At 37.9% G+C, this 12,258-nt stretch overlaps 1 protein-coding gene across 3 annotated transcripts in view; it reads right to left on the bottom strand.

Annotated features, from left to right (window-relative positions):
• rbms2a (RNA binding motif, single stranded interacting protein 2a) overlaps positions 1–12,258 on the bottom strand; it is a 65,122-nt gene that overhangs the window by 25,236 nt on the left and 27,628 nt on the right. For all 3 annotated transcript variants that reach the window (XM_033967388.2, XM_033967389.2, XM_055222089.1), the window contains exons 3-4: positions 6,831–6,889; positions 6,173–6,264 (exon numbers count right to left, since the gene is read on the bottom strand). In XM_033967388.2, coding sequence (XP_033823279.1) covers positions 6,173–6,264; positions 6,831–6,889 — 151 coding nt within the window. The remainder of the gene's footprint in view (positions 1–6,172; positions 6,265–6,830; positions 6,890–12,258) is intronic.

Genomic DNA, 12,258 nt, shown 5'->3' with positions numbered 1-12,258 from the left:
TCTCTGATTGTAAATGTGGGCATAGGGAAGCAGTGATATAAAGATTACACAACACTGGGTTGTCAGACTGCAACAATTGGAGGAAGACCAGGGAACTGCAATCAACAAGGATTTTCCTATTAAAACAAATAGGATCCTGAATGTCCTAATTACTCAATGCAATTTTCACATTCTCTGCTGTAAAGGTAAAGCTAACAACAAGTAGTATGCTAAATGTGCACTTGCTGATTATCGCACAGTAAAATGGTACTTAGATGCAAACAGTACACAGCAGGCTTATTTTGACCTCAAGAGCTGCTTATACAATATATATATATATGTATAAGTATATATATGGAAGAAAAATCAGGTATAGAGCCTTTAACATGAACTGTTCATTTCGGACTATAAGCCACTACTTTTTCTCACGCTTTGAACCCTGTGGTTAAAACAACGCTGTGGCTAATTCATAGATTTTTACTGGCTAACGTCTGTCTCACTTTTGGCATTAGACGTGGGAAAAGATTATGAGCTGAAGAATACACTAGTTTTTATTCTGAACTGTCATTTTGCGCATCATGCACACACCCTCATCATGGAAAACACACAAAGAAATGCAAATGATACAGCTTTTAAGATAAGAGGCAGCAATCTGGCCTCAAAGAAGGAAATAGAGCCACTGCAACGCAGTTTGGCCTCAATGATCAATGGTACGACGTTGGAGGCGGCAGAAGAACTTAATCAATGTAAAAAGACGACAAAAGCTTTCAGAGGAAATAAAAGCAGATGGCCCGTGTTGTTGCTGTTTTATTTTCTAAACATGCAGGTATGTTCATCCCATGTTGATGGCATGTTGGTGCTGATTTTCAGGCACAGTTTGGAAAAAGCGTGTCTTAAATTAAAACTCAAGAAAAACTCAGTGTTCCGTCTTTCTATATAAATACCTCATGTTACAACATATTTGTAACCTGTGGCTTATATTCAGGTGCAGCTTATATATGTACAAAATTGCTTTTCTTTTCAAATTTATCTGGTGTGGTCTATATTCAGGTGCACTCTATAGTCCAAAATTTACAGTATATAACAACAGCGTACATGTCTCCCGCCCTTCATAACATGCAAGTATGACTACCCCTCTGATTACAGTTTATAAGCACGTTTTGTAACTTTCAGGAGCTAAAGTGGAGGCTGAAATGGTAACAACTACTAGCATGCTAACAGTGGTACTTCTGGCTTTGCGATTGGTAAAAAGTTCATAGACTGTTTGCACTTTGATCCGAAGGTTGGCGGTTCAAATCCCGCTCTCGACATAAACATCACCAGTGTATGAATGTATGTGTGAATTGAGTGTCTTGAAGGTGGAAAAGCGTGACCGTGCGTGACCATTATAATTATACTCAGACAGCTCACAGTCATTTCATTTTGCAAAACAATTATAAGCTTGTTAAATGAATCACATTTTTATCTTTTAAATAGCTTTATAATAGGCCAATTTACCATTATAAAATTTGGTTTACTCAAAGATTACTCATTTTTACAATGGCATAAAATAATTTCTGTGAAATGCCTGCAGCAGATACCAGCATGTGTCATACCAGTTTAAGGTGGAGGAGGTGGAGGAGGTGACTCGACCGTTTGGCACAGCCTCAATGAACTTTAGAGCATGAACAAAATGCGATCACGTGGCATCACAACATTCTTCAACAGCCAGAGTTTAAGATGGAGGAGGTGGAGGACAGGTCAGAATTACATTACAGTTATGGTACAATTTTCCCGTTTGGTTTGTGGTTAATTTTTATAACTACAGGCTGTCCAAAAGAAACTGGTATGAAGTTTGAGTCTTTTTTTATCTGCAAAAAATATCAAGTGAATGATTTTGTGGAAGTGGAGCCACTGATCTGAAGAACAAGTGTCTTCAGTTGAAAAAATGATACATCATTAGAACAAAATAGAAATGTGTGTCCCCATTCCCTCACAAAAATATGCAGATTTTGTGTTTGAATTTTTTTATTAATTAATTTTTTTAAATAGTGAATAGCTTTTTCACCTCATGGTATTTTTTAAAATTTCTAATACAATGATACAGATGCAGTGTAGTTTAAAAATGTTTTGTTTCATTCACACATGCTTGAGTAACCCTTTATTTTTCGCCTGTCTACATCTCCAATGTTCAAAATGCTCTGTTCCAACTTGCGATGTCATGAAGTGGTAGTTTTCAAGTTAACATCTATCTTTTACCTTTAGTTCAGTAGAGATTCGGAATTCCAGGAGCTAAAATTATCAAAATGATTCTAGTGAAGGTGTATGGAGTTTAAAAACGCAGTGTAGCACTTCCTGTTTTACCACATGATGACATCACAAGGTGGAACAGAATGTTTTCAGTTTGAGACAAGAACTCCGCCTAGATGAAACCGTGGTCTAACTGAAAATACGTCACTTTTAAATTTGGCAACCTGGATGTTCAAGGCGTTGGTTAGCTCTGTTTTAGCTGAAGCTTGTCCTTCCTAACTGTAGTTCATTTGTTTACCCGTTGCTATGGTGATGCTCACAGCGTAGTGATGGAGAATGGAGATTAACTGCTGCCAGATCTGATCTAATTTTATTTTTATAGCACATTTTATAACTAAAGATAGTTCCCACAGTCCTGCACATAATAGCATTCGCATTAGCATTAGCATAACAGCAAGGACTACCTGTGCAGTTCTACAAAAATATTGCACGGTAGTTAGCATTAGCATTAGCATTCTCACTGACTCTGGTATAAAGAGGAAATCATATTTAGCCGTGTGTTCAAAGAAAGCCTTGTCTTCAGTTTAACCAGATAATTGGCCAAAACTGTCCCAAGACTGGAGGCAGATTGGCATTAATTACAACTGAATCTGTTTTTTTTCTGGTAGATTTTCTAGCTTGCAGCAAACCCCCCACTAGAAAATTTACACAGTGCATCTTTAAAATGTGCTGGCATACGATCAATATGACTTGTGTCTCCAAACCCTGGTAGATTTTCAGTTTTTTTTTTTTTTATTTCAAAAACTGCAACTCTCCAGCAGAGTTACATAAACAAGTCGTCCGTCTGAAATCATGACATCAGCTCATAAATCAAAGTCATGAATGAACTCTGAAATATGTTTGGGATGTGTTCGTTGCATTCTTGTTCCTTGTCCGAAAGTTTAAACTGATCTGAGGCGTGTCGATGTTTTTTCTGCTGGATTTTCCGGCTTGTGCCTTATATATCAGCTGACGTCTGAGACCAGAGCAAAGAACCAGAGCTATTTATAACCGTAGCATTGTTTTGTTGTGCAGCCGGCCGCGTGCAGACGGCTCCTCTGGGTGTGGAGGGAGCGGCTCTCTCCATGGTGAACCTGAGCTGCAAAGGCCTGGCCCGATGTGACCCAGTGGCTCCCACCAACCGCAGGGGGTATATTTATCTCTACGGACGATACACAACACGATGGGGGGGGGGTATACTTGCCTCTAAGGTAGGTAGAAGTATTGAAAATCACATGCTAATCGATACTAAAACTAGATACTCATTTGAACAAGTATCGATACTGTTACAGAAGTGAAACTTTTCCTCCATTTTGTGTTGATGCAAGGTCAAACATACAGGAATCTGCAGTGATGCAACAGACATGGTGGATATGGTTTAAATGCAAAAGTCTAGGAGAGCCTAGTGTTGTCAAAAGTATCGAAATCAGACGCTAATCGATACTAAAACAAGTACTGAAACTAGACACTCATTTTTCGCAGGTATCAAGACCAAAAAAGTCACATTCACAGGACAGAAATTATCCTTTCCTGAAGCTTTAGAATGATTTTGAGCTGAATCAGAACATGTATAAGATACATAAACTACTCGTGGTATTGGAATCGGTATCAAGTATCGAAATAGAGTTTGAAATGTTAGTATTGTGACCACACCGATATAAAGCCACTAAGTTTACCTTAATAGTGCTAAAATGGAATCGTGATCGAGCTCAAACAAAATCATGTTTTGTTTTTTTTGTTTTGTTTTTTTGGCATCTGGCCCAGCCCTAATGGAAGCTCCACAGCTCTGGGGGTATATTTATCTTTATGGAGGCTATCAACACCTCACAGGGACCGGGACATGAGGGTAGTGGAAGTACAGATCAGATTTAAGGCTTACAAGTAGAGAATTACAAATACTACAGTAATGCAATATCACAGAAGCTTTATCTCATTGCAGTCATTCCCAAATTCAAGTATAGCCCCTTACAGATCAGAAAATGTCTTAACAATTTTAATTCTATTTGAATTTTATCCAAAAGACCTTTTTTTCCTCATGGTATTTTTTATTTTTATGATACAATGGTACTGATACAAAGTAGTTTAAATATATACGCAATATGTTAAGCAAAATGGATTCTCATGAGCGTTAAGACATATATATGTATAATGCTGTTACCTCCTCAAAAACAGACCTGGAGTTGTGTTTTGTTTCATTCACACATGTTTGAGTAACACTTTATTATTAGTCTGTTACATCTCCAAAGCTCAAAATGCTCTGTTCCACCTTGTGATGTCATGAAGTGTTTTCAAGTTAACAGCTCCTTTTTTCCTTTAGTTCAGTAGAGATTGGCAACTCCAGGACTGAAATGATCCAAATGATTCTAGCGAAGGTCTTTGGAGTTTAAAAACACAGTGGAGCACTTCCTGTATTACCACATGATGACATCACAAGGTGGAATAGAGTGTTTTCAGTTTGAGAGAAGAAATCAGCCTAAATATGCAGGGTTTGTGTGTTAAACATGTGTGAATGAAACAAAACACAACTCTAGAGAGAGAGGGGAGAGAGAGGAGCAGAGAGAAGAGAGAGGAGGGGTGAAGAGAGAGGAGAGGACAGAGTGAACAGGGGAGAGAGAGAGCAGGGAGAGCAGGGGGGGAAGAGGGGAGAGAGAGAGAGGAGAAAGAGGAAAGGGGAGAGAGAGAGGAGAGAGGGCAAAGGGGGGAGAGGGGAGAGAGAGAGAGGGCAGAGGGGGAGAGGAGAGAGAGGAAAGAGGGCAAAGTACCACTAAAGCCAGCGTCAATGGGGCAGATACAATGCAGTGTTATTGTCCGTGGTGTGGGAGCAGGTTGGGGGCTGACACTGGAACTTCATAAACTCCATCTAACTGTCTGCTGCACCACCACTGACCCCCGCACCACCGCTGACCCCTCCCTCCATCACAGCTCTGCAGACTGACCACTCGGCCTTTCACAACAGTCACTACATCGCCTTATTCAGTACATGACACATGAAACAATCATTTTTGGGACCGAAACACGTCGGAGTGATTTTAACTTTAGCGGCCTTGCGATCATAAACGCTTTTAATTATTTTGTACTTTTTGAGTGCCTCAATTTTTTTCAACTTCGCAACACTTAAGTCAATAGTTTGTGTCATTTTAGTTCATACTTCATAATCTTGTACAACTCAAATCTTGTCAACAAAAATAACCAAAAATGCCCAATGACTACAAAGAAAACGCTCCCTCCATAAATACTGACCCCCAAAGATGACTGTTCCTTTAATAATATGTTGAATAAGTCCATATAGTTATTATTGTGACAGGCCTATTATAAAACTGTGATAACATCTGTGTAATCCCTCAGTCGTCAAGGTCGGATCCATAGTAAAAGCCAAAATAAAATCTGGCAACTGGACAAAAAGTTGTAGGAGTGATGACGTTTCACCTCTCATCCAAAACGCTTCTTCAGTTCTGGTCAGTGTAGGTTCAGTGTAGTGAAGAGTGCAGTGAGCGTTACACTGGAGAAACTAAACAGCCACTTCATAAGAGAATGTACCAACACCATCGTGAGAGCTCCTCAGGGCCGCAGTCTGCTGTATCCACCAGTAATCTGACCAGAACTGAAGAAGCATCTTCATTCCCTTTACGAAGATGTTGTATTAGAGTCTATTTTTAGTTTATTTTTAAGTATATTTTTTACATTATTTTAAACTATTTATCTATTATCTTGTTTTATTGCATGTACCATTTTCCTTCTGTTCTTTAACTGTGCGGTGCAATACTGGAATTTCCCCACTGTGGGACTAATAAAGGCATATCTTATTCTCATCTTATTCCTACAACTCTTTATCCAGTTTTGGCTTTTACTGACTGTGTTCATATTAGTTGAATGAGTCCCCTGTATTACAACCTATCCTGCAGCTGTGTGTGTGTTAGAGACTTACTTTGGCCATCTGAGCTTGGACCCCACTGGACTTTAGCGCTGTGACCGCTTTCTGCGCCGCGGCTGGACTGTCAAAATCCACAAAGCCATAACCTGGAGCAATACAACAGAATTTACATCAGCAAAGTTTTAAAGTGACAGGTTTGACTTAATTTCACTAAAACTCACTTAAAGGGCCCATGTTACGCTATTTTCTGATCTGTTCTAATGTTGTTTCCTCATCACAAAACAGGCCTGGAGTTGTGTTTTGTTTCATTCACACTTGCTTAACACTCTGTTCCACCTTGTGATGTCATCATGTGGTAATACAGGAAGTGCTCCACTGTGTTTTTAAACTCCATGCACCTTCACTAGAATCATTTGGATCATTTCAGCCCTGGAATTGCCAATCTCTACAGAACTAAAACTAAAAAGGTAAATGCTAACTTGAAAACTACCACTTCATGACATCACAAGGTGGAACAGAGCGTTTTGAGCTTTGGAGATGTCGACAGAATAATAATTTAAGGGTACTCAAATGTGTGCATGAAACAAAACACAACTCCAGGTGTGTTTTTTGAAGACGTAACAGCATTATAACACGACTTAAAGCTCACATGAGTCATTTTGTGTAATACAGGACCTTTAAATACATTTTTAAAAATCTACCCAATACTCACCTTTACATTTATTGGTGGTTTTATCTAAGATGGCCTTGGTCGACACGATTTTGCCATACCTGGAAGAAAAAGTAAACCATAATTATAAAGAACACATACCAACGCATTGTAACCCAACCATATGTCAACATAACGACATGCGTGTACAAAATGGCCAACGCCTTCGGAACGATTCACTTTCTATTTTCTGTCTCGTTAAGAGCCACTTTACTCTGCGCCCTCCCTCGTCTCTTTGGAACTTGTTTCTTTTGTTTTTTGACGCACCTCTGATCTAAAAACAGATCTGGAGATGTATTTTTTAACAGTTTTTTCAAAGCTACTTCATTTAAATATAAATCCCAACTAGAAGTCTTGCATCTTTTTATAAAACGTCAGGCATTTTCAAACAAACTGGAACCTTTACGCTTGTAGAGAAAGAGAAAAATAGGTTGCGTTTGCTTATAAAAATGCTACAACAATGTGCGTCAGTGAAGGTATTTGTAACATTAGGTCGTAAAAACTATAAAGGTGCAGTGTAATAGGAGAGGCTTGCAGCAGAACAGACTTGGCACTGAGCGGGGTTTTATTAATTCTGATTATATTTCAATTTTAAACAGTGGAATTTGTGATATAGTTGACATGAAAATATATAAAATTTCAAAAATATTCACTGGTTGTAACTCACATCTGCAGTACAATAAGAAAATCATATCAAAACCAATGTATCAGTGATGGAAGAAGTACTCAATTTTGTTACTTGAGTAAAAGTACTGATACCAGAGCAAAAAAAATACTCAAGTAAAAGTATCACATGAAAAATCTACTGAGTATTGAAGTAACTGTTTATTTAAATAGTAAAAAGAGTAAAAGTGAAGTATTTTGCTCAGATTTTGAAAAATGTAGTGGAGTAGAAAGTATAGGTACTGCTCTCAAATGTAGTGAAGTAAAAGTAGAAAGTATCCAATTTGTACTTAAGTACAGTACTTTACTACTTTTACTTCACGTTCCACCACTGCCATGTACGAAGATGTGTATTAAAGAGCCTGTCCCGGGTTTCTTTCCATGTATTTGAGCAAAATGTGTCTGCCCCAGTCCAGATGTATTGTATAAGCAGCTCTTTAGGCCAAAATAAGTCAGCTACGTCTAATTCGAACACTTTTTATTATCCGATAATCAGGAAGTGCGTGTTAGCATGCTAGTAGTTGTTGCTATTTTTACTGTGACAGCAAGACTTAGCTCTCTGGTTTCTGAGAGTTGTAAAAAGTGCTTATAAACTCATCATGGTGAATACTTAGGATGCTCTGAATGCATAAGGTAAGTGAGGAGTAACTTTGGACCACTGCAAACTGTTCATGTTGTAAAGACGATAAAAATCAGATACAGCGCCGTACATGAACTTTCTTTAACCTACAAAGTCTGTAAATACTAATTCTGTAGTTTTAATGAGTCCTGTGTCTTGTTTAGATTAATCGCGGTTGAAACAAAATCATAATTTAAATTAATTGCAAACTCAAAAAGACACAAACAACAAAATATCCTGTTTATTCTGTGTACAAAAACAGTGGTGGAACATAATAAAGTAAAAGTACTGTACTCAAGTAAAATCTTTAGGTATTTGTACTGAAGTACATTTTACAGTGGATACTTTTTACTTTTACTTCACTACATTTGAGAGCAGTATCTGTACTTTCTACTCTACTACATTTTGAACAGGACTGAAAAGTAAGAGTATGTTTTATTACTGCTGAAAAGACTGAGGGTTTATTTTTAAAATGTTCATAATTTGAGCAAAACAAAAAAATACAAATCAAAACAGAAAAAAAAATATTGATTTAATTGTTTCTGTTGAACAAAATTCATCTCAAATCTGTATCAAAATCACAACATTTGAAGCTTTTTAAGACTCAAAATCTGCACGAAATATATATATATATTTACATTTTTAAACATGTACTTTAATACTTTTACTTAAGTAGATTTTTTTCATGTGATACTTTTACTTGACTATTTTTGTGTATCTGTACTTGTGTTTAAGTAACAAAACTGAGTACTTCTTCCACCACTGGTAAAAAGTGCTGACCCTGTAGTTTAATCCGTACAAACATGTTCTGAAATGTGATTCTTGCATTAGTTTGTCAGCTCATATTATAACAGATGCCTATTTTTAAAACATAAATGGCTACCCACAATGCCGTATGTTTCCCCAGACTTCCAGCTCAGGTACAGGGCCATGCGAGCTGTGTGAAGTGCTTATGCATCCTCATATTATGTGCATAGCTCAGACTGGCTGCAGCTGAGGATAATAGACCTGTTCTTGTCTGAGGAATCGACCAATCAGAGCGTCCGGTGCTGCTGTGTTTGGCCAACATGGCGTCTGCGAGGAATGTACACTGTAACCTGACACCTCCTGCTCTCCCTCTCTCTCTTTCGCTCACAAATTCTCTCGACTCTCTATAGCTTTTTACCCAAACTGAACTGGGGATTTTAAATTGTATACTATTATATCTGTCCAACTTTATTTGAACATCAGATACTAATCAAAAAACTAAAACTAGTATCAAAGCTAGACTCTCATTTTTTCACAAGTATCGACACTAAAAAAAAGACACATTCACGAACAGAAATGAATGTCTTTAGAATGATTCTGAGCTGGATGAGAACAAAAGCAAAAAATATCTATATAGTAGCTAAAGATGCACTATGTAACTTTTCTAGTCGAGAATCCGCCACCTGCCTGTCTCATGAACATGTTATTGCTTTGCTTGGAATGTTCCACAGTACGGCATTAAACAGATCTATTTTGCATGTATTCACTTATACTTTTATTGTTAAGAAATGCTTTTAAAACGTGACTTCTCCTCTCCACAGCTCAGATCTGACCTGTAACTTGGCCTGAACTGAAGGCATCATTTGCTTGTCTCTATGGGGATCGATACATTTAATGCCGTACTGTGGAACATTTCAGGCAAAGCAGCAACAACTCGACAACTTTTTTTTCTTTTTTTTGTTTTAATTAGGCAAAATATATAAAGTGTACACATTTTTCCAAGTCTCAAATAAACTATTTTCAGTTTTATTTCAACAATGTACTGTGGATTTTCAACATTAAATGGTAAATGGTTATCTCTCACTATATTGCGGTTCACCTTTCGCGGTCTCGTTTTGTGGATTTTTAATGTAATTTTGCATGCTCTTTTTACAGTGTATAAAACGTGCATTGTGTTCTGTGTCCTGATTGGCTGAGGGACTGTAGACCATTGTCCATCAGTCTCCTCTGTGCCATGTCTCCTGTACAGTACAGAATGTGTTCAGACAAATTTACATAAATGTTGGATCACAGTGTGACTCTGAAGTGCTGTATGTTTGCAAGTTTTCTCCCCGACAAAACCCACAATGTCGATGAAACGTTCTGCACCGACAAAGGCGCCTACGAAGATTTGAACTTTGAGAGAGTTTAAACAAGAGAGAAATGTGAGAAAATGTTAGTGTCTGTGTGAGAAAAGTGTATAAAGTGTGTGGTGAGGGGTTTTACAGCCTTAGAACATGTATAATAATAAAAATACAGGTAATGACTTCGTGGATTTTGCCTATTTTTAGAACGTAACCCCCGTGATAAACGAGCGACCACTGTACTTTCTTTTCTATTTCTATATTTCTTTATATCTGTCTAATCCCTCAGTAGTCCAGGCGGGTTCCATAGTGGTCCGTGGGTGTATACTGTATTTTCCAGACAATAAGTCACAGTTAAGTTTTTCTCATAGTTTTAAGTTTTTCAGAAGTGACACCGAGGATGAGGAATTCAGTGGATTTAGTGATTTAGAGTGAGATCCAGAGTAAACTTGTTAGCTTGTTTTTTATGCTTTAGTTTTCTGATTAACTGTTAATATCTTACGTTAACAAACCAGACATTTATTCAGTTCTGTCTATGCTTCATGATTGATTTTGATTGATTTGATTTGATTATTGTTTCTTGTGTACAAAGAATGTGGAGCCCTTTCATGGGCTTATAAAACACCATTAACAAAATACAATAGTCCAGACATATTACAAAAACCAATAGACTCATTTAAACAAACTCATCTGCCGCTTCTTCCAGGTTTTACATAGAAATGATGCCAACTTATAAACATTAGAATTAGACATCATGTAGCTGAATAAATATAAATGTGTTATGTTAGTGTGCTGTACTGCTTTTCAGCCTGTTGTTCTCTATTTTATTATTATTATAATTTGCCTTTAAAGATAAAATGTCTGTTCTTGGTCCCGGATTTTGTAAAATAAATTTCCCCAAAAAATGCGACTTATAGTCCAGTGCGACTTATGGTTTTTTTTTCTTCATTATTATGCATTTTTGGCTGGTGCGACTTATACTCTGGAGTGATGTATAGTCCGGAAAATACGGTACTATTCTGTGTGTCTTATACTTGTTCTGATACAGCTCAAGATCATTCAGGAAAGGTTCATTTCTGTCCTGTGAATGTGACTTTTTAGTATCAAAACCTTCAGACTGATTTGGACCAAGTTTCGATCCTCGTTTAGTCCCAATGTAGTAATTTTAATTTGTCCAAACTCTCTCTCCCCCCTCCAGTTGCATTCCCTCACTCACCACTGGATCCTCAGTCCTGGTCTAGTCCTGGTCTAGTTCTAGGTCTTTGGCTGTCGCTACGGTTACTGACACCAGATGCCTGAATATTTAATGTGCTCCAAAAAGCCTCACTCGAGTTGCACACTTCAGTCCAAAGGCGAGTTCTCATGACAAGATTTACACCCGCTCAACAACAACCAAACACAACATTGGCACTGGATGTGTGAGTCAGTGGGGCTGCTGTAGTACTCATGCTAATTTTTATATTGCCCAAACCATATTCCAAACATATCAGGTTATTACTAGGCTCATTTGGCAAAAGATCTTTAAACTTTTCAGACTGTATGATCTGACCATGTATCTGACCCACAGACTGTGTAAAGAAGTATGTCCTGCTCCAAACAAATGAAGCTCATCGAGGCTAGCAGTTACAGCGGTGAATTTGGAGCCGATTCCACATTTGGAATGCCGACCGCGAGTATCATAGCAACCAAAGAGCCAATCTGATGCGAGGCTGTTGAAGGTAACGCCTCTTCCTGCCTGCACCGCTGGTTTAACAGGGAGCGGGCGCTTAGCAACACTGTAGCAGGAGCGACATTGGGAAAGAAGGCGCCTGATTAGTCTGTTATTAATGTTCATATCTTGATTTACAGACACAATTGCGAAATAAACACGAGGAGCATGTCGAGTGGGTTAATACAAACATTTAAGACCAAAATGATGAGTCTGACAGCAGCAGTAACTGAGAGAGAAGACACAGTTTTCTAATGTAAAATGAATTTGAGCCAGAGTCGATGGAGCCAGAACCCAAACTGCACTCAAAATGCAAACTAAACAGTTCTTCAAAAACAACCACTTAAACAG

This window comes from Periophthalmus magnuspinnatus, chromosome 5, assembly GCF_009829125.3.
Source record: "Periophthalmus magnuspinnatus isolate fPerMag1 chromosome 5, fPerMag1.2.pri, whole genome shotgun sequence".
Lineage (NCBI taxonomy): Eukaryota > Metazoa > Chordata > Actinopteri > Gobiiformes > Gobiidae > Periophthalmus > Periophthalmus magnuspinnatus.
The sequence above is the reverse complement of the archived record's forward strand: the minus strand, read 5'-3'. Positions and strand labels throughout refer to the sequence as shown.